Raw genomic sequence first — 21,566 nt, forward strand, 5'->3', positions numbered from 1 at the left:
GGAGAGTGGGCCGAGGGTATACTTAAGTATGGCAGCGCTGCCTGTCTTACGATCGTCGCTCACCTGCATCCCAATTTCATACCCTGCCTTGCCCGGCACTTTTCCGGCATCCTTGTTTTGCCATGTCGAACCTGGCTGCGACTGACGCCGTGCGACCTGTAGAGGGCTTTGGTCGTCCCTCAAGAGATATCGACATGGAGAAGAATGGCGACCAGGCTTTCAATGCCCACGAGACTGGCAGCGATGGAGAGACCAAGTCTGTCGAATCGGAAACCTTCCAGAACGGTGTTCAGCGGGTGCGCGCTATCACTGAGATTTGGAGCACGAAGACCTTGATTACGATGCTGGTCTTGTATGTCTAATATCATTCAAACCGCGAGATTCAAAGACTGACCTGCTCATGTAGCATTTACCTTATCGAATTCGTCGCTTTCCTGCAGAATGGCATTGACGCCGCGCTCAACCCCTTCATCACTTCGGCATTCGGTACACACGGTCTCCTGAACGTCGGAAGCGTAATGGCAACTGCGCTCGGTGGCTGTCTTCCTCTCGTCATTGCCAAGGTCATCGATATATTTGGTCGCGTGGAGGGTTTCTTCTTCATGCTGCTCGTCGTCGTCGCCGGTATGGCTATGAAAGCCGCCTGCACCAACGTCCAGACGTACATCGCCGGTCATGTCCTCTACTGGGCTGGTCACATTGGTGTTTTATTCGTTGCCGACATCATGGCCGCGGATTGCACCAGCCTGACGAACCGCATGATCATCTTTACCCTCAACGGAACTCCTCGTATCGCAAGCACTTTCGCCGCACCCGTGATCGCCGACATGTTCTACTACCAGAACAGCTGGCGATGGGCTTTCGGTGCATTCATCATCATCTTCGTCGGTTGCTGCGCTCCCGCGTTGGTGCTCATGATGTTCATGTACCGCAAGGCCAGGAAGGCTGGTCTCGTCAAGAACGTAAAGTCGGATCGTAACTTCCTCCAATCGCTGTGGTACTACGCCGTACAATTCGACAGTAAGCTACACACTCATCTCAAGATTTACCCGTATAGCTACTAACGCGCGATCCAGTCCTTGGCATCGTCCTCATCATGTGCGCGTGGAGTCTCTTTGTTCTGCCTTTCAGTCTCGTCGCCTACGCGCCCCAAGGCTGGAACACCCCGTATATCATCGCCTGCATCGTCCTCGGACTCTGCCTCTTCCCCGTCTTCTACATCTGGGAAGCCAAGTTTGCGCCCGTCCAGTTCTTGCCCTGGAAATACCTCAAGAACGGTACCATCATTGGATCCTGCCTGCTCTACTGCGTCATGTTCCTGTCCGTCTTCTGCTGGAACGGATACTTCTACTCCTACTTGCTCGTCGTACACAGGCAAAGCATTCCCCACGCTGGATATATCCTCAACGCTTTCTCGCTTACCTCGTCGACATTCAGTCCGCTCATCGCATGGTGGATCCACAAATCCGGTAACTTCAAGTGGACGGCCTACACTGGTGTACCCATCGTTCTCCTCGGTACTGCTCTCCTGATCCCCTTCCGAAACCCTTCCACCAACCCCGGTGTTCTTGCCTTCACTCAAGTACTCGTCGGTCTCGGTACGGCTTTCTTCGCAACCTGCGCCCAGCTCGCCGTCATGGTTCCCGTCACTCACCAAGAAATCGCCGTCGTCAACGCCGTTTGGGGTCTCTTTGGCAGCTTCGGTTCATCCATCGGATATGCCATCGCCGGTGGAATGTGGAACAACATCCTCCCTGGACAGCTACTCATGCGTCTGCCCGAGGAAAGCAAGCCCGAGTACAGGGCGATTTTCGGAAACATCACCTTGCAGCAATCGTTCCTCGATGGTACGCCAGAGCGCGATGCCGTTGTTGGTGCTTATGCCGATGTGCAACGCAAGATGGTCATCACTGGTGCGTGCTTTGTACCGCTGTGCTTGGCTAGCATCTACATTTGGAAGAACATCAACGTCAAGAAGCTTGAGGAGGAGAACGGCAAGCAGACCAAGGGTAACGTCTTCTGAGCGGTACATTGTTCGCTGTATGATGTGCTCAGCGCAGTCGGCTGCAAGGAGCGTGTTCTCATTGGCAGGCTCATTACTCTATATACCCACATCGCCATGGTGATGTAATATAATACTATCGTTTATATCTTCATGCTTCTCACGCATCCTGATCTTCTTCGCTGCTCCACATGTGGTGTATTGGAATGAATGAGCGCTAATCATCCCATTGAGCTCTGCTTGTGTCCCTCCAAAGCATGCTAACAAATGAGCGTTGCGCAAGATGCATAACCTGAGTGTGTACATACGCTGAAGCCGCACCTCCCTCCGATACCTATTGACAACGCCAATATGACGGTCGCGGATGATCCCAGTCCATGCAATCGAATCGATCGAATTCCTCAGGATCGAAGTCGTAATCATAAACATCCTTAGCACCAGGCTGAAAATTCGGATCCTGGCCCTCAAGATACGGGCCCCGGACGTTCCACCAATCGCAAGGTATTTCGCACTTGCATACCGGGGGCCTACGTGAGTCGTTAGCAACGTCAACACCATTTTTCAGGGTGGGTTACCTACAGTCTTTGCCACGGCGTAGCCTGTATCCGTGCGATTGATCCAGCCTTGGAATCACTCCGTTTGTCTAGAGTGCTAAGAGCAAAGTTGAACTCCCACATCATTCGTATCCGTCTCTTGACATGACCAGAGAACGTGACTCGGGGTATATGTCTGATGTCCGCCCACGCGAGTGTGAAGAACCAGTGAACGAAGACTTTCTGACACGAGACTACTTTGGTACCCCTGTTTCCTGCGATATTAAGCCAAGGGTCCAATGACCTCCACGTATTACCAGGACCAATCCGTATAGGCGGACGGGTGGTGAAGTGGAGATGCAGATGGAAGAGCGTCGGTATCTCGCGCAGTTGGGCGATTGCGGGGGTCATCTCGTTGTCCAATTCGACGAAACCCTGATGGCGTTCGCACTTTAGGCCAAGGAAGCGGAAGTAATCTGACGTGGAGAGGTTGAGCTCGATACGACGCATAGCATGGTAGGGGATGAAAACGTGAGGATAAGTGGGACATATAGAAGGATGATGATACCCGTTCAGCAATGCGGTCGTGCGCTCCCATGTGGCCTTTTTGACTTCGTGGCAGATTTGCTGACAGGTGAGAGCAAGTGTGTTGGGATGAACTTGGTATTCGCTTTCGTCAACAGTCACTTTCCCAAAGCGATGTGTGTCTATGCAGCGGCGCTTGGGGCGCGACAATCTGACTTGCTGGTTTCCGTCGGAGTCGCCCTTGCTCAGCGATAAACATATGTAGGGGCCGATGGCTTGATCGTATACGAGGTATCGGAGTTCTTCGGGAAGGTCGAGGAACTGGAAAGCTTGGCCGTTGGACTTCCACCAGTCGGCCATTGTAAGAGGAGCGGGGTTGAGTGACTCAAGATCTTCGGCCATCCAAGTGAGAAACGGTATCCAACGGGGGTGTACATCAATCTCCAGAGCGATTTCATGAGTAAGTCTTGGAGGCTCTGCGGACTCTGACTCGTGGCGGTCGGCTTTTTTCCTGGAAGGGCCCCCCAGAGGGTGGTCTGTAAGGTCATGCTTGCTATATGAGGATATGTCCTGCTCTAATAGGTTCAAACATACGTTAACATTGGCCGTCTTTTTCCAGAATTCGAAGTCGGTGCGGTGCCGATGACGGATGCACGCTGCCACTGCGTGCTTTAGAGACTCTTTCTTTGAATCGTCAGGTTCATCTTCCAGATGAGAGGCAATTCCATAGCATCGAGTCAACCATTCTTGCAACGTGAGCCACTCGTCTTCTTGATTGATCTGCGGGTGTGGTGTTTGCTCCGCGAGCAGTGTAGACTTCAAAGACTGTCTCCGTACACCGAGTAGTATATCCTCTGCCCCAGGTTGGATGAGTCGTATGGGAGTCGATGATGACGTGGAAGCTGTTGAGCGCTCGACTCGCAGTCCTATCGAGTTCAACCTGAACCTCAGACTCTTTTGTTGCTGGTCCTTGATGTACGTCTCAATCTCGGTAATAGTGTCGGTCTAGACTCGCTGTCAGCATAGCCACTTTTACGCATGATCCTCAAGCTAGCGTACGATCAGAGTGCGCAATGTTCTTCGTTCCTTCATCGCAGCGATCTGCGTGGGTCTGGACTTGGGCGGAGGTTTAGGAGCCATTGCGGCTTTGCTCGGTGGATTGTACGGGTATTGGTGTACTTGTCGAGAAGCTGGTACCGAAAGTAAAGCAGGTGGGGGCCGTGCTCCGCAAACGAGTGTACCAATGGGTGTCAGTAAATTGTTAGTTTTGCATATCCGACGAAATAAAGACAGACATGGGGCCAGTGCGACCGTGCACGGGGTACCGAGGGAGATGAAAGCTCGTAATTAAATGTTGTTGCGGCGCGGTTGAAAACGAATACGCCAGTATTTCATTGTGTGGTTGTTTGGGTATCGAAAACGTGGTAGCGCAAACGAGGCGGGACTGAGTGCCCAAACCTCAGTGTCGTCCAGTTTGCTGCTTCTTGGTTAATAGCAAGCGGCCTCGAGATTCCTGGGGAAATACCATTAATTTCCTCTTCAGTCTTCAGGCTCGGTCTCGCTATCAGGCGCAGGAGAAAGCGACGAACCCGAGCCAAAAGAGAGCAGTGCGGATTCCTTCACTCTTGTCGACTGCGGAGTTTTACCATGAGCCATCTCCAATACCTCAAGCAATCCCAACAGCCTGTCCGAGCTTTCCTGTAGCAGCTTCTTCGCTTGCTCTTCTTCCTCAGCGTTGCCTCTCTTGCCTTTACCCGTACCATATACACTACGTCGCGCTTGGATACCAGCCTCCATAGCCTTGCGAAGAGCTGGATTAGGGGCAAGAGCATTGTTCTTCATCATGTGCATGAACAACTGTTCCAGTATGAGTGAGATCTTGGTGTTTGCTGCAAAGCTTTGCGTTGTTCCTTTTAGTGGAAGAAGAGTCTTTTCGAAATCCTGTTGAAGAGGGTCTCGGAGAAAGAAGCTCGGTGGCTTGCTAGCTATCATACCATGTAGAAGGTTCGCGGTGAAGGCGACTCGAATGTCGTCGGGTAGCTTCATCGTAGACAAAAGCACCTGAAAGGTCATGGTCGGGACCTGACTGAACTCTTCCAAGATGTTGTCGCAGAGGTCGTATATCCGGGTGAAGAGTTCCGGTAGCTCTACGGCCACTTGGGCGAGCTGTTTGTTGTTAGTTGTCGTCGACTCCGACCAAAAAGGTACCTACGAGTGCTATGAGACGCTGCCGCAGCTTGATCGCGTCCTGTCCGCCAAGGCGCTCTATGGCGTCGTGTACGTTCCTGATCCCTGTATCGCTCGTTTGCGAAGACGTGTCGTCGCCACTCTCATCCCCGCCGTCGTCCGATGCGTCCTGCATATCTTCGTCGCTACCATAATCCGCCAACTCCCCAGTCTCGAAGTCAACCTCACCCACTGGCTGGTCTTCATTTCGTTTACGTCTCGGCTCTGCTGTCTCCCTCTCCCAGACTTCCGGGTAGTCTTTGAGCGAGTCGGGTGTCGCCGTTGCGAGTACAGCTCTGATGATCCGGCGCCTCTTTGCGCGATTCATTGCTGTCTCGTCGCCGGTTATGTAGTGCCAGAGGAGACTCTGCTGGAGGGTTGTCTCGTCGCTCGCTCCCTCTTGGTTGCTTTGCTTGACGCAGACATCCCAATCGGCTTCGAGGAAGTCGAGCATGACCCTCAGCCACGGTTTCCATCGGTTCCACCGTTTCTTATGCTTTATCGCGCAGTTGAATGCCCACCCCACCGCATGCCAGAAGTCGTCTGCGCGATACCACAGACTCTTCTCGTTGGCAGCCTCGCCCGCTATTCGCTTGATGTCGCTGCTCAGCTGGGGTGACAGACTTGCACTAGCCCTGTAGCTAGGCGCGCTTCTCCTGTTGCGTTCTCTTGGAAACATGAAGGCTTTCCTTATCGTTGGGTATGCGGGGTCGTCTATCGTCGTGTGCACGCATTGTAGATATCGCAGCGCGGCATTGGAGCCTTTAGCGGCGTCCCGCGATTGCGCTTTGGTGGTGAATCTGGGGTCGGCGACCATGGAAGAGGCGAAGGCGATGTATGCCGGCGGTGCGAGGAAGCCTATGTATGGCTGCGCGGGTCTCGATACGCTTGTGCCCGCGGCGAGGAGGCTATAGAGGAAGTCATAGCCGCTGGCGTCTGGAGTCAGTGTAAGCTTGGTCACGCGTTGCTAGTGGTGTCGCATACATTGACCGCCCTCGAGGTAGGCTTTGGCATGGTTGGTGAGCTCGTAAGACGCTTGCTTGGTAGGTCGGCGCTGCTTGTGCCGTGGTCGTGCGCTCACAGCTTCGAGTGCAGCGGATCGCGCATGTCCATTGGTATGTGCGGAAGGGTTCAGCGTCTTGGAGCCAGAAGCTGGCGTTGCGAGTTTCGCCATGGACGCGATAGTTGTGCTGAGGTGCTAGTGTGGGGGAGTCGCTGCAAGGTCGGACGCGCCCGCGTCGAAGCGCGCTTTCACGTGGCAGGCGATAGCATCATTACACGGCCTCAGCGTCCGTCTCAAGCTTCACAACACATCTCAACATGTTACCAAAAAAAGAGTGCAGACTACTATAGTGGAACAGCGTAAGTCTAAGCGATGGGCAAAAAGAGCAGGACAAAAAGAATCGCAAAAAGATCGTTTTCTTCCGGTACCGGGAATCGAACCCGGCTCTCGTCGGAAGCTGACACAATTGACTCATGAAAGCGACGGATGCTAGCCGATACACCATACCGGACTTTGATGGAGTGTTGGTGAGCATGTTATCCTATGATGTAATTGTGAGCCCACAGAGCAGTTTTGAGCCTCCAACTCCAATGGGGCTATGTGCCCACTCACAGACAGGTTCACCTTGGCATGCGCTAGCTGCACTAGCGAGCTAATGTCCCAGTGTCTTAGACGTAGGTCCACAAACACCGTCGCCGGCTGGCATACAACCATTCATCATGCCACAAGAGACAGTCAGATCAGACAGTCCTTTAGGTGGAGTTCCGTATATGGCACACAATACGAGCAACATGTTGCGCAGCCTTCTTTCGGCTGACTCCAACGATTGTCGGTTGAAGTGGCGTTCGCCGGAGGCTCGGTGCCTGCAGGTTTCGTCGGAGGGCTTAGCAAACTTCAGCGTTCCGCCCGCGATTATGTAGAACCCAGCATCACCATCAGATGTCGCAATTATTCATTGCGGGGTCGCGCACCACGCCGCATCCAACACTCTGCAACGGATTATTGCGACACCTGGTGCCACCCCACTTCAACGAAGAATAGCACGCGTTCTTAGGTACCATAGGTCGATAATCTGCCCACACCAAGGGTCGGAGTAACTCATGTCGCATTGTGTGAGAAAATTTTCAACGATAGAAGTATACATTGCCTTAGAAACTATGCATTTGCTAATGTTCAATAGTATGTATACTGCAAACGGCAAACTCCGACATCAATTCGAGCCACCCGTGTGGTGCATACCTGTGTTCCCGCGATGTATCGTGCCGCAACATGAAATCCAGCGTTTGACCGTCGTGGGGAGCCTTTGTGGTGAAGGTGGGGTAATGTAGATGCAGATGCCCCATAGAGGTTGTATAGCCTGATGGTGAGACGATATGGGATTCTAGCATGCCGCTTCGCCTCGCCTCTTCCTTCTGGAATGCTTGGAACAGCTCGGCCTTTTCTTGAGCGCCTCGACCTCGTATGCTCTCTTCGTCCGTTCTCTTTCTGTGGACGAAGACAGCGATGATGTCAAGATGAGCGACAAGAGCACCGAGGATCACGCCAATCTAGATTGCGCTACGTACATGGAATCTTGGTCGTTCGCGAAGAGCTTGGTATCATATGAAAGCTTCAAAGAGTTCCTAAAGTTTTGGGAACCTTTGCTGACGTCGATCGAAGATTTGAACGCTTCGTTTTCATCATGAATCTCGTCACAGATCACATGTATACAGTTACAAACACCAGCTATTCGAATGGATTTGCATAACTCATATCAGTTCAATGGCTAGACTCGTTTTGTGATGCGGTCGTTCCGCAAACTATAATGTCGAAAACATAGATAGCAATAAACAGATTGGATGGGATAGGGCCCAGAGAGTGATAACATCCGCGTTGCCCGTTTCTTCCTTTGCCTAGTACATCCCGATAACCCCTGCTCAAGGTCAACGACTGAGACAGTGCTTTCGGGCTAGTCCTGTAACGTGCTACGAGGTGCGCGAAACTTCATTGCTTAGTTGATAGCGATAGAGTACGCCGTCGTAGTCATCTTCGCGTTGCTACCAGTGAAGACCTCCGTGCCCGCCTGCACAACCTGCAAGTACAAACTACTCGTGAAACCATTGCTCCCGTAGTTCGCCAACAAGTACTGGAAGAAAAGATTCTGCATCAACATATTAGTTTCTTTATCATCACCACAAAGTAGACCCATGCAACGTACCAAGTCGGCGCTGAAGTTCGTCGCCCGACCTCCACGAGCAACAAAACTGTATACCTTGACAGAACCGTTGAGACCGTATGCGAGGTCGAAGATCTGACCGCCGATAGTGACGGTGGCGATGGGTGTGAAGGGGTATCCGTTCGCGGACAAGGGTGATACGCCGCCGTAGACACCTAGCCAGACCATGACTTCGAAGAGGTTGGTACCGCTGGCTGATGCGCCGAGGAAGGTGTCGTACGCCACTGCAGTTATCATATCAAGGTTAGCCTACATATCCCCGAGACGAAGAGAGTGCACGAGACAGGGCGGAAGTAACATACCATTAACCCGCAAATCGGTTCCAGTATAACTCCACTTCCAAGTCGTCGGCATACTTGTATAAGTGCCGATTTGCTTCTTGGTGAAGCCTGTTTCGACGTTCGTGTAGCTCTTGACTTGGTTGGGAGTGCCAGACCATGACCATGTTGTTGACCAGGCTAGCCCAGCTGTGCTGCTATAGCTATCGATTTGAGAACACTGAGATCCGGTTCCGGAGGAGAAGCCCCATCCATTGGTGTAGAGAGTGTATGGGCCGGAGGACTGAGATTGGTATTGGCCACACTGAGCGGCGCGGGGTAGGAGGATAGCGGGTGCGGCGAGCGCAGTTGAAGAGAGGAGAAGAAGAGCGGCAGTGGAGAACAACATGCTGAGCGATGGATTAGTCGGAGCTGTGGTGAGTTGCTGATAGATGAGTTGGATATGAAGCAGGTGCGGGTGTCTTATGTACTTTTCTAGGTGCTCTGATCGTCCATCTCTTACGATGTCGCCTCCACATCCTACAAGCGACCACTCCTCTTCGCAACAACTTGTCACATTTGGATGCTCCGCCCTTCCGTTTACCTGTCTTCTACTAGTCGTTACGGCGTATGACCCACAACCCGACATCGCAGACACGCGTAGATCCTTCCATGAACCAGCGACCAACCATACTCATCAACACTTCCTTAACTCTCGCTGAAGTCCGCAAGCCACTGCAGGATTATATGCCCACCGGATACCATCTTTCCATCGAAGAGGAAGTTCTGAAAGCCAGTGTAAGCCATAGTCATGCACGACATCAGCCGGTCCAATCATTAGCAGTCAGGGTCCACCAATATAGCTCGCATGCTGCACGCGCGGGACGAACCACGATTCAAGGATCGAGACCGGACTTGATAAACCTGGTTTTGGGAACGGAGGTGCTACAGATGCGGACCGAAAGACCAATGGGTGCCATGTAGAGGAAGGTCGAGAAGCATGCATGCATCGGCGGCGTCAACGTTGTGGGCGAATTGGACTATTGGATCCCGGGTTGCCCTATCAGATGGTGTGATCGAATGAGGGGATAGCGAGAGCATACTAGCGCTGCTGAGGAATGGGTGAGGGATCGTGCTCTAGCTTCCCCTTTGACATCGCAAGCGCTGTGGAGCTAAAGTGATGATCACGTTCTACATCCACAGTGTGTAGAAGGACGTCTGAGCTACGGATGTGATCAGCCCTCCCAAGCCCTGTGATGCACCGACAGTTGCCACTCTCCCCGAGCCTGTGAAGCAGCATCCCCTCTACCTCATGGCTTCGGCGGTACCGCGAAGAGATCTGCGCGGTGCGGAAAGCTCTCGTGAACAAATCCAGCCCAGCCCGAAGAAGGTGAATGACACGCAAGTCTCGCCGAAGAGACGAACACACATGTGCTCGAACCGGACACCATTATCTAGCTCTTTCGTACGCTGCGCCGCAGCATGTTTGCTCGCCGCACTAAACCAGGAAGGCTAAGCTCTTTCTCAAGGCTGCAACGTGGAGCTTGTTGATCCTCGGCGCGTCTGAAATCTGGATATAACATACCATTGCAAACAAGTTAGAGGAAGTGAGCGCTGTATCCTTTCCTGAGCTTTACGCTGTGCCTTTTTGAGTGCTCCGTCATCTCCAACGTTGACTGGCATGTGCCAGGGCAACGATGCGAGCATTCTGAAGGAGACCAGCGTCGCATACCGAAAGCTGAATTACGACGAGGCAAGCTTGGAAGATGCCGTAAATAAAGCCGCGAAAGCATAGAAGAGATTGCCCAGGCTATCGCTCACATCGTCAAGGCTGAGAAGGTAAGGTGTTCGGGCGAGCCTAGAAGAGATCCTCCGAGAGATTGGAGAGATCGCAGAAAGCAGTGACTTCCTGCTTCGAGACCAAGCTACCGCAGAGCAGGTCCGCCCAAGCTAGAAGATGTAAGTTGCACACTTGCTGCGCCGCATCTCGTGAGCTGGGTACTTCTCACGGCATCACCATAGATTGCTGAGCGTGCAATTGACTTGCGCACAGCCCCGATCACGACTGAACCACTCTCTGGTGTGGACATGCCTTCGAACAACAATGTGAATCCATCTCGTGGCACAGCGTATAAGTGCAGGGCAGCCTCGTGCGGCGCGCGCCGATGAAAACGAATCCGATGCAGTGCGACTGCATTGTTTTTGCGCGTCGAATAACGCGACGAAATTGTGATATGTCGGCGTCGAGGTGTATATTGGGTCGCAAGTTTAGCCTTTGAAAGACGAGCAGAGGACGCGTCGGAAGTCATGCGGAGGTGTTCGCGTCGAGGGCCGCGGCTTCTCGGACGGCACGTGATCGGTTCCGCTGGCTAACCAACTAGAGGCTAGATCATGACGTAGTTCATCACCACCTTCAGTGGGCTCTTGTCCGGCAACCAGTCGCCAACGAGAACGCGCGCAACACAACACATGCATTGATATGAGGAGAAATGCGATAGGTATCTACGCATTACACATGCTCATCGATGCCAATCCTCTACTCATGGGCTGTGAGTCCTCCTCGGTATGCGGCAACCCCAGGTCAAATACAACCCGCCTCAGTCCTCGTAATCCCAATACGCCTTATCTAGCTCCGTCTGTATACCCTCGATCAACCTCATCTCGTGTGGCTGGACGCGGAACAAGCGCGGCCCGCCTACACATGGGTTGGAGCATTCGCATGCGAGCGAGGTATCTAATTGTCAGTTAGTACGTATTCCACATGCCTTTGTAGCGCTACTTACTGTTCGTTATGGTGGTCTGAAGACCCTGTTCGAGACTATGTATAGTGGCAGTATGGTTATTGCGCTTGTCGTTCAGTAGCCCCGTCCAGTAATTCCTGGTAGAATCTTTGATGCAACCGCTCATTGTGTACTTGGTTCCTTTTGTATTTCTGAGAGCGACAAGACCATTCCAGGCGGTGATGAAAAATATGTCAATCCACTTCTTTTGGCATGGATGAAGCGGTCTCCAAGGGCAGTTCGCAAGCTCATGTTCAGGACCAATGAAGCGAAAATCGATGATGTCGAGGTTTCCTAACCCAGCCATAGAAATGACATTAATTGGAACAACGCCCCTCTGAAGCGGTTGTCCAAGTTGAGGACAAATGCCCCCGAATGCCAAGAATTCTGTCGCAGTCATCTCAATCTGAAGCTTCTTCAGGAAGTTACCAGGAATTACTATCCGCCTGAGTTGGCGCCAGATCTTTTCAGGTGACGCGGCGGGCCCGATGCCGTCCCCACGCGTGCGAATTGTGGTGAATCGCTTCACAGTATCGCGGTTGGCGACTTGGGTGGCTTCATCCTTTACCTGGCGACTGACGCGCATGATCTCCATATTAGGACGCTGGATATTGGGATCTCGATTGCGCCCTACGCGCTCGGGATTGTCGTACGACAGTCCATATCCAAGCACAAGCTTCTCCGCGCCACCAGGCTGTGTAACGACGTCCGGAACAACGACTGGCCCGATGACGTGTAGGTAGATGGCTTCGCGCATCTCTAGAGGTAAGTCCAGCAGCCGGAAAGCTTGCCCTGTACCTTCCCACCACAAGCGCTGCTCCTCGTATTGCGATTCCGGGAGCCTCATCGCCCACATATCGTCTTCGGCAGTGCAGTACGTATCGCGGATCCATGCAGCTGCGTCGCGCTTGGTTTTCCTGATCCTGCCAAACTCGGTGATGATCATGTCTTCAGCAACACATTTCGCGGATGGGGTATCGATCACAACGGTACGGGTGTAGCCGTCCGACCTCAGCGGCTCGGTGAAGGTATACCAGTCACTATGGACACTTGTATCGTGCCGAGCGATAGCACGTACTGCTTCGATATCTTCGGCATTGGCCTGAGATACTACGAGTAGCTCGTTCTGATGCTTGTGACAGTGACTGTGCTGTGACAAGAACGAGAAGTTGGACCTGCGCTCTTCTTGTATGAACTCATGGAGAGCGGCGATGAGGTCGGAAGGCTGCGGTTCAGGTGTAATGACTTCACTCCCGTGTTGTCTCTTCGGCCCAACGCCGTCATTCCGAGCAGATTCGTCGTCACTATCGCGTTGTCTTTTCGGCATGATATCGTCGGTTGCGTGTGTGAGGTTGGACGCAAGGCGAAGTGTAGAGAGCGTAGATGTTATGTCCTCCATAGTATGAATGGTTGCGACCGTGGCCGTGAGTGAAATGACTGTTGCGTATTCCGGAGGTGAGCGGTTCCTAGGTATACGTACCAAAGTTTATCACCTGAGCAGGTGCGCAGCAGCACGTCTGGGCTGCGTCATCCGCGGCACTAGTCTCTATTCGTACTAGTGCACAAACACTACCGTGAAAGCCTTGGAGTGAAAACACAAAGGAGCGCTGTTTGTATAGTGGAGTGAAAGGAAAAGCGCGCGCATCATTCTTCTCAGTGATTCACTACTTGTGATGTCTTTTGTAGATAGTGTATTTCCCACTGATCTACTCCGCACATTATTAGCCATGGTTAACAAAATATCGGCGCCGCCTCGACAGGAGAAGGAAAGACTTGAGGTGGCTTGCTGTATACATCACCATATTTGAAGGCAATGTAGACTTCTGGGAGGGAGATGTTCAGTGTTTTCCCAGTGTGGGATGGCGCGGCGCAGGTGGAGCGGATCCATTTCCGGATAGCATCGATGAGATGCAAACACTGTGGACATGAGAAAAGATGATTGAATATGTGAAATTTGATTTGACATCGCTATGCTGATGCTAGACTCATAAGTCGTAATAAGCGAAGCGCCTATACAAGGGCTTCTTGGTATATATACATGTTCTCGTCACCCAACTATGCGTAAGACTGAGCAGAGCACGTGAAGGGACTTCGTACAGCACCGGAGTTGTACTGTGTGATGATGTCCTCGACGGACGCGTAGGTACCAGCACCGAGAACGACAAGTCCAATGACGAAGACAATGGAGTTGAGGATGCTCAAGGAGATGTTCTTGGCGTTTGCATTCCACTTGCCCTCCTTGACGAGCTGGAACCAGAAGAGTGCGGGCCAGTAGAATGTGAATCCGGAGATGAAGAGGGAGGAGATGAGACCGAGGAGGGCATTGAAGAAGGGAATGGCCTCGGCGATGATCCAGCCGATGACTGTGACAACGGTGATGAGTCCGACCCAGACACCCCAGCCCTTGACGTCCTTGACGAAGCGGATGGGCGAGGTGGGGAAGATGCGGTCCATGATGTAGCGGCAGACGACGGTGCCGTTGATGGATCCGGAGATGAAGATGACGGGGAGCGCGATACCGAAGGCGATGCGGGAGACGGTGTTACCGGCGGAGAGAAGAGCGGGCGACTTGACCTCCTGGCCAACGAAAGCGTAGATGAGAGCACCGGTCATGGTGTAGATGAAGATCTCAATCAGACCAAGGGCCCAGATGGACTTGACGTAGTCCTTGGGGGTGTGCATCTCCGACATGAAAGAGAATTGGCAGACGGCGAAGGAGTAGGCGAAGATGATGTTGGTGGTCGCCAGGAAAGCCTCGTAGAACGAAGTTCCGGGTTGAGGCCACGCGGACCAGTTGACTGCGCTCAATCCGCCAGGAGCATCGTGCGCCTGAATACCAGTTGCGATGATCGTGAGCAAGATGGCGGCGATGATACTAATAAAGTCGATGTAGCCCAGGAAAGCGAAGTCGTGGAACGTGGGTGGCAGAGCAAGAACCAGCAAGATGATCATGGATACTACACCCCATACGAGCGCGCATGTGGTGTAGTTTCCGATGATGTTGATAAAGGCGATTGTTCCGGTAAGCGCGTGCGATCCAACCAGCAAGATGAGGAAGAGTGCGAACATGACACCAGTGAGTTCCTTTCCGAATTTACCCCAGATGATTTCGACGGCATCCGAGTAGTGGTTGACATGCGGGTAGCGCATCTTGACCTGACCGACAACGTAGGATGTGTAGATTGCAACGAGTCCAAGACCGACGCACATGATGACACCGGGAACCATTCCGAGGGTTGCGAACGCGCTAGGAATACTGAGAGAACCAAGCGCAATAGCTTCGACAATCAGGCAGACTGTGAGTTGCTTCCAGCCGAGGCGGTGGAACTTTTCCGATCCCTCCTGGACGGTGGCAGTCTTGTCGACGGGCATCATGAGCTCGGGGTCGCTCTTCTTTCCCTCAGACGAAAGGTCGTCCAGACGGTAGGTCGGCGGTGCAGCAGCGTAGTGCCGCGCGGGAACGCCAGTGTTGACGCCGTTGGAGGCGTATTGTGGCTCAGGGTTGCCCGTCGTGAGCCCGTGGGCGTGCGGTACTTCCTGCATCTTGGAAAATGCAAATATGAATTTTTCAAAAATAACGGTGGGGTGGAGTCGTGGTCAAGTCGGAAGCTGGAGGGCACTCGCGACTTTTTGGTGTTTGGCGCCTGCTGACGAGCTAGTTTGCCCGGTACCCCAAAAGTAGCAGTAGAAGTGTAGGTCACAGGTCCAGTCGTCGGAATCGGGAAGACGGCGGCGCGTGATATCGACTGTCTGTGACGTACCGTGGGACCGGTGAGAAGGTAGTGAGTTAGCAGCGGCACGCAGGAATAACCGTTTCAAAGGCCAGCGGCTGCTCTTGTTTCTTATATCAGCACGTCTTATCTCTCCGCATGTTCTGCATGTGTAATAGAATGTTCCAAGCGGCCTTCCCCCGCGCGCTCCCAGCATGCTGGGCGACCGATGTTGACCGAAAGCTGGCTATCGAGGGCCTTAGCGAACTTCGGTCTATTGCTCGCATCGTACCAGAGCTTGGTGCGTGCAGCCAGAAGCGTTGCCCTTTAGTGGCGTCGTTAATGACGCGGTCCACATGGTGCGTCGCAGTTGACGTAAAATTTTCTCTTTTTTACGTGTTTGAGTGGTGAGTTTGGGGACGTGCTTGATGTGACATCGCCTGGATCCGTGCTAGGTGACATCAGAGCGAACCATGCATGCGGTTCTGGAGATAAGAGAGCTGCGGTGCTCACGCGACAACCTGTAAGCTGGGGATAAGCGTCTGCACTGGGTGGTGACGACGACAGAGGCGTCGCGTAGGGCTGGTTTGGCTGCATGGGGGCGGCGACAAGCCTTTAGGGCCGCGCCATCCCGGGCCTCGGCGGGGCTTGATAGATTAACCGAACAGGTACCGGGGCGCAAAACTCTGACTAAGGCTGCTCCGATGCGTCCCGTCAACTACACCCAGCGCGGTAATGCACGACGCGCCCCTCGGTGATTTGGTCTGGCCGCACTGCAGCTTGGCTGCTCGAAGGGTCATAGCAGGCGCGGCGTGACCGTGGCTTATCTTTGATCCAGGGTTTTGTGGAGTGCATTGCCGAACTTTGCGCCGCCCAATGATATGGGGGGTGAATGTGATTGCTTGGACGTGGCTACCGTCTACCCCAGGATCCCAAAAGCCTCAGGGGGCACCGTGGGATGTTGCGCCATCATGGCGCGCTTGCCGAACAGCCGTGGTACTCCAGATTAGGAGCGAAGGGAGAATCCGTCGATCAAAGGGCGCAATTGCACTCGGGCAAGTTACTACAGTAAACACATCGGGTATTGGCTATTCGTGGACCCTCCGACTCTTGGACAACGGACGGAACGGCATGCCACAGCCGTTGTCGGAAGCTACCTGACGCCGCGGACTATGTACACTACTACTCAACTACGCCGCCGTCTTGAGAAACTCATCCACTACATGCGGGTCCTTCTCGACTTCTTGGGCACCTCTGCTTCGCCTGCTCTCCCAGGTCTCACCCACGTGGGCGTCTTCCGCTGTCGACTCAGGCGTGAACGTAAACACGCGATGTTCACCTATATTAGAGTTAGCCCATACTGCAGACTAAATACAGAGATGTACCGACAATTCTTCCACGCTGTACCAACCATGGGGTCTTCGACTTCCCAGTCCTCGGTGAGGAAGTGTGCAAATGCGCCATGAGTGACGACCAGGACCTGTTTCATTAGCAAACCGCTGTTAAGAGGAAACTAACGGCAGCTTTACCTGCGCTTCGGGCCTTTGGTACAGCCAGTTCCTGAGATCAGAAGCGCGCTTCGAGATGGCGCGCTTCTCGTATGCCCAATAGTCTTCCTGCGAGGCATTAGTAAGCATGCATGCTGATGTCAAACCGGGAGATCGACTAACCTTGGAGTTCCAGCCCGCTGTCACCGCTGATGCATCAACTTTGCTGATGTCAAAGTCGAGCTGACCCTCTGCGAACAGCTTCGGTAGGAATGCGTGCACTTCATCTGCAGTATCTGCAATTCCGACATCACATCCAATATTGCTGACCTCTTGCAAGGCTGGCAACAGCACGAAAGGCACCTCTTTCCGCGCGAGCACAGGTCCAAAACTCAGCGAGGCGGTCTGAATTGTTCGGCGCAGCGGCGACGCAAATACTACGTCTATTTCTTCATGATGTTTGAATGCCGAGCTAAGCGTGCGACATTGTTCTTTGCCTTTTTCTGTCAGCACAGCATCGCGAATGCTGTAATTGCGCTGCGGCCAGTTAGTCTTATTGGTTCCGAGGTTCTTCTCTATGATATGGAACATACGGTCGCGTTGTGTTCTCCTTGCGCATGGCGCACGATATGGATCTTGGGAGACATCGTGGTGTTGGTTGAGAGTTGCTGAATCTGCAATCTACGCTCGATGGTGGGGCTTGCCGAAGGAGCCACTAAAGTGCTGTCGTGCAGTGGCGAATCTGAGATTGATGCGTGAAAACTTGGTCTCAATAAAGCTCCTCAAATGGTTCTGTGTTAATTTCCAGCAGTGATATTGAATTGAGGTCTTGCCTTCTGCTGCGTAAAGCTCTGCGCTGTGTTCGTACGTGTATCCAAAGATACTTCGAGTCTGACACGGAAGGTTAGCCGAGACAGCTCGCGCTAACCATTCCAGGAAATGCATCTCGCAAGCAGCCTCTACATTGGAAGAACAGGTGTAGGACCGTGAATCCTTCGTCGGTAGTGAATATCCAGAACTGAAACCGAGCAAGGCCTCCAGGCTAAACGTCTGACATCTTCGACACGTTGCCGATGATGCAACCGGCTAGTCCGTCCAGGTATGCTGTCTGCCCATTGCCTCTTGCCATCACCAGCTCTTTCTCTCCTATCGTGTTATAGCAGCGCATGCGTGTTATCGGAAGTGACTTTCCGTGAGTCATGAATACCTGTTGATGAGTGTATGGTGCCCATACATGTAGGAGAGGACTGTCTGGAGAGCGTGGAGCACGATCAAGTAACAATGCCGCAGCGAACGGCTTGATCATCTAGAGAACAAATCCGTTCGTGTTAATCGCTGCCATAAGTAAGTGTAACATGCGCCGCTACTACTGACAAGCATGCGCGTGATGGATGGTGTTTGGTGTTGGAAGTGAGCTGTATGATCCGGAAGGAGCGACTCCAGCTCTAGTTAGCGACTTCCCACGAATGATGTGCCACCATCCCTCTACGCCCTCGCGACTGATCTCAACCACCGAAATGCGATCTCGAAGTGATGCAGTTGATGCGGCATTTAACTATAAAGCGTAAACATTCTTCGCGACGGGCGGTCTTGCACCTACCGCGACACTCGTTGCTCGCGACGCGAATGCGAGTCTCCAAGCAAGCTTCGCGCATCCCGCATCGACCGAAATTATTGCCAAAGCCCAAGAGGTTGGGTAGGCCTGAATTTGCTCATCGGGGCTCTCCGGCTCGCTGAATGTCACTTGCCAAAGCAGCGCAACTTTGGACGGAATAGGGCTCATTCGCATGCGCCAGCTTTTGTGTTGATACGTCATGTCCGGAACGCGTCGTACCTGGGCATCCTGAGTTCCTTCCCGATCGCGCGAGCCAATGCACGTTTTCGGGCAAGCTGGGGCATCGGATCCGCAAAAGACCCCGCAGCACTAGCGCAAGCAGTCTCATCTACCATCCAGGAAGCCTCACCATTATCCTGGACATCATTGAAAGCTTTACGACGTTTGATCACTATTCGTTCAATATGGCAAACAGCGAGCTTACAGTACTCATCATAGGCGCTGGTACCTTTGGCGCGTCTACGGCCTATCATTTGGGCAAACAATACAAAGATCCATCGCGAATTACCATCGTCGACCGTTGGGATAGCAATACGTCCCTAAAGCAAAAGCAAGCGGCAGCCATCGACACTAATCGCATTATTCGCACCGACTACGAGTCGCATCTATACTGCAATCTCGCCAATGAAGCTATTCATTTTTGGTTCTGGAGCATAGCAGTGCAGGGTCATTTCCACAAAACCGGTTGGGTCGTGTTAGACAAAAAGAACGGTACTTTTGGCGACGCGATTAGAAAAACATTCGTTGAGAGAGGGGGCGACTACACGCGCGATCTAGAACCGCAAGAGCTGGACAAGTACGCTGTGACGAAAGGCATCAAGGCTGCAGAATATGGAAAGGGCTACTTCAATCGCGAAGCCGGCTGGTGCGACGCGGAAAAAGCAACACAAAGCTTCACGAAGGTTGCATTGGAGCTAGGAGTCAAGAGGGTGACTGGAGACGTGCAAGAGTTATTGCTGAGCGCCGACCAACGCAGCCTAGCAGGTGTAAAGCTGAGAGATGGTCAAATTCTGAAAGCCGACAAGATCGTGTTGGCAGCAGGAGCATGGACCAGCTCTCTGATGTCGCCGATCGAGGATGCTTTGAAGATCCAGGAAAAAGACCGCATCGAGCGCCAGATCACCGCTGTAGGACGGGTCTCTGCTTACTATACCCTGAACGAACAAGACACTCAGAGCATGATCGACGAAACAGTACCTGTAATCGTCATTGGCGGAGAGGTCGACATCATCCCACCCTCGCAACCGAACCGAACGCTGAAGATCAACGACATCAAGACAGAAATCATCAACACGGTTACGACCCCTTCCGGTCATAAAATCACTATGCCATCTCGAAGAAACCAGAACGATGTCCCTGAGAGACTCAAGCGTGAAAGCGCACAAATCATGCACGGTGCTATGCCAGATTGGACACGAAGCAAGCAACCAGACAGATGGCGAATTTGCTACGACGCCGTTACGCCAACCGAAGACTGGCTAATGTGTCGACATCCTCACAAAAGTCTCGCCAACTTGTACCTCGCCGTTGGCGGTAGCTTCCACTCGTACAAGTAAGTGGCCTTAGACTCCATGTCGCGGTTGTAGTACTAATCGTCTTCTCAGATTCCTCCCCGTCGCTGGCGCATACATGTGCAACGTACTAAGCGGCAAGGCCAACGGCGAAGAGAAAGATGCGGCCTGGAAGTGGAAAAGCGCCGAAGAACTGTCATGTCGCAAGGGTAAGGAGTTTGGTGAAAGTCCAAGGGACTGCGATAAGAAAGAGTTGAGTGAATATGAAGAGGGCGCAGCATCGAAGTTATGATCGTTAAGAAGCATTAGAACCAAGTTTTCTCAGCATCATACGTCGCAATCGACTGAGGTTTTGTGGACTCCATGCCAAATGATCTTTTTCATTGGCCATCATTAATGACAGCGAGTGAGTCCTTGATCTCTTGGTCTCCTCGTCTCTCCCATTCATACGAGGGTCGTTTTATTCTGGTCTCACTGGCGATGCAGATGTCGTGAGTGGCTCGCCATGTTTGTCATTTCTCAAACGCCCGCTTGCTTCACTCGGGCCCCATTTGCCTTCGAAGGACAAGCAACTGCTGGTGGCATGTTGATATAATGAAGCTTGGGTCGCTTTCATGCGGATTGGAGCCTTACTTGTTGACATGAGTGAAAGAGGATTGAATGTCGCCTTAATGGCGCGATCTGGTATAGAGCTCTCAAAGCGCATATATACGCAGCTACTCTGGTATGGGAGTGCTCACACTGTCACTCAACGGCAGCGCAGTCCCCCAACTCGCGGGCACACAAGACTACACAGGGATCGCCAACAGATCAGGCTCTCCTTCCATACACGACCTAAGCCATGTCTTCTACCGAGCAAGATGTCGGTAGCAACGACAACAGTGACAAAGATCGCGCCATCACCAAGCCCAGTGAAGGCACGTATATAAGTTTACTCAACACCGACAACGACGTCACCGTAGACGAAGAGCTCGCCGAGGATCAAGAAATGGAAGACAGCTACGTGTTCGTAGAAGCCGACTACCATTCCTACAGCGATGTCGAATCTTCTGTTGCCGAAGGCTCGAGTTCGAGCTGTGAGCTCCCAGAGCGTGAAGAAGAAAAAGACCCAGGGTCAAAGAGTGACTCTAATAAGATGGAAGAGCAGAATGGTGGTGTGAGGAGGGGATTTGTCAAGAAAACAGCGGAGAAGACTCCCGGTGCTGAAGGGAGCGATAGCAAGGATGATGGAATAGATTTGCCAGATATTGTGAAGGTAAGTAAAGATTCGATAACCACGCATCAAGTTGCTGATGAGAACAGACTCTGTTGTCACTATTTCTCCGCTCGATCAACGGGACTGATCTTACAGGATTGAGCAGAGAATCGTGGCGGAGAAAGCCTGGCGTGCGAGAAGAATAGCAGGTAACTGAGTTCAGGAGAAGCGGGAGGCATGAGAGGGCCGTAGTATAGCATGTATTGTTTCTCGCTGGCTTCCTACAGCGGCGAGCACGGACGTAGGCACAACTTAACGTCATGGTCCAAAAGGTTAGTTCACGGAAGAGAAAGCTAAATAATATACTGCGTATCGCATCATCTTGGCATTGAATCGCGCCCCATGCACTGACCTACTTCCTGTCATAGACCAACGCGATGGCCGACCTAGAGAGAGAACACTGCGCTCTCTACTCTCGTAGTAACTCAACTCCACATATACAGACAC

General features: G+C 52.6%; 9 protein-coding genes and 1 non-coding gene across 10 annotated transcripts; 3 read left to right on the top strand and 7 right to left on the bottom strand.

Moving 5' to 3' along the window:
- Positions 1-122: 122 nt before the first annotated feature.
- J4E92_008833 (uncharacterized protein) lies at positions 123-2,023 on the top strand (the record flags this gene model as incomplete). The annotated part of the gene is made up of 3 exons (XM_051500184.1): positions 123-352; positions 407-1,020; positions 1,077-2,023. 3 exons carry the CDS (start codon positions 123-125, stop codon positions 2,021-2,023), a joined length of 1,791 nt encoding a protein of 596 aa, XP_051349572.1.
- A 554-nt stretch (positions 2,024-2,577) lies between these two features.
- On the bottom strand, positions 2,578-4,200 carry J4E92_008834 (uncharacterized protein; the record flags this gene model as incomplete). The annotated part of the gene is made up of 2 exons (XM_051500185.1): positions 2,578-4,065; positions 4,120-4,200. The coding sequence occupies 2 exons, from the start codon at positions 4,198-4,200 to the stop codon at positions 2,578-2,580; spliced, it is 1,569 nt and encodes a 522-aa protein (XP_051349573.1).
- A 399-nt stretch (positions 4,201-4,599) lies between these two features.
- J4E92_008835 (uncharacterized protein) lies at positions 4,600-6,460 on the bottom strand (the record flags this gene model as incomplete). The annotated part of the gene is made up of 3 exons (XM_051500186.1): positions 4,600-5,226; positions 5,273-6,222; positions 6,271-6,460. 3 exons carry the CDS (start codon positions 6,458-6,460, stop codon positions 4,600-4,602), a joined length of 1,767 nt encoding a protein of 588 aa, XP_051349574.1.
- A 248-nt stretch (positions 6,461-6,708) lies between these two features.
- On the bottom strand, positions 6,709-6,800 carry J4E92_008836. The gene has a single exon. It is a non-coding gene; the product is annotated as a tRNA-Glu (tRNA).
- Positions 6,801-8,279: 1,479 nt separating this feature from the next.
- On the bottom strand, positions 8,280-9,170 carry J4E92_008837 (uncharacterized protein; the record flags this gene model as incomplete). The annotated part of the gene is made up of 3 exons (XM_051500187.1): positions 8,280-8,429; positions 8,487-8,728; positions 8,807-9,170. 3 exons carry the CDS (start codon positions 9,168-9,170, stop codon positions 8,280-8,282), a joined length of 756 nt encoding a protein of 251 aa, XP_051349575.1.
- Positions 9,171-11,536: 2,366 nt separating this feature from the next.
- Positions 11,537-12,940, bottom strand: J4E92_008838 (uncharacterized protein; the record flags this gene model as incomplete). Its single annotated transcript, XM_051500188.1, has 1 exon — positions 11,537-12,940. One exon carries the CDS (start codon positions 12,938-12,940, stop codon positions 11,537-11,539), a length of 1,404 nt encoding a protein of 467 aa, XP_051349576.1.
- Positions 12,941-13,596: 656 nt separating this feature from the next.
- On the bottom strand, positions 13,597-15,084 carry J4E92_008839 (uncharacterized protein; the record flags this gene model as incomplete). Its single annotated transcript, XM_051500189.1, has 1 exon — positions 13,597-15,084. The coding sequence occupies one exon, from the start codon at positions 15,082-15,084 to the stop codon at positions 13,597-13,599; it is 1,488 nt and encodes a 495-aa protein (XP_051349577.1).
- Positions 15,085-16,441: 1,357 nt separating this feature from the next.
- J4E92_008840 (uncharacterized protein) lies at positions 16,442-17,385 on the bottom strand (the record flags this gene model as incomplete). The annotated part of the gene is made up of 5 exons (XM_051500190.1): positions 16,442-16,590; positions 16,641-16,731; positions 16,781-16,867; positions 16,922-17,275; positions 17,332-17,385. 5 exons carry the CDS (start codon positions 17,383-17,385, stop codon positions 16,442-16,444), a joined length of 735 nt encoding a protein of 244 aa, XP_051349578.1.
- A 1,372-nt stretch (positions 17,386-18,757) lies between these two features.
- On the top strand, positions 18,758-19,909 carry J4E92_008841 (uncharacterized protein; the record flags this gene model as incomplete). Its single annotated transcript, XM_051500191.1, has 1 exon — positions 18,758-19,909. The coding sequence occupies one exon, from the start codon at positions 18,758-18,760 to the stop codon at positions 19,907-19,909; it is 1,152 nt and encodes a 383-aa protein (XP_051349579.1).
- A 796-nt stretch (positions 19,910-20,705) lies between these two features.
- Positions 20,706-21,265, top strand: J4E92_008842 (uncharacterized protein; the record flags this gene model as incomplete). Its single annotated transcript, XM_051500192.1, has 2 exons — positions 20,706-21,119; positions 21,167-21,265. The coding sequence occupies 2 exons, from the start codon at positions 20,706-20,708 to the stop codon at positions 21,263-21,265; spliced, it is 513 nt and encodes a 170-aa protein (XP_051349580.1).
- Between the last annotated feature and the right edge of the window lie 301 nt (positions 21,266-21,566).

This window comes from Alternaria infectoria (genome assembly GCF_024043175.1).
Source record: "Alternaria infectoria strain BMP 0036 chromosome Unknown scaffold_19, whole genome shotgun sequence".
Taxonomy (NCBI): Eukaryota; Fungi; Ascomycota; class Dothideomycetes; order Pleosporales; family Pleosporaceae; genus Alternaria; species Alternaria infectoria.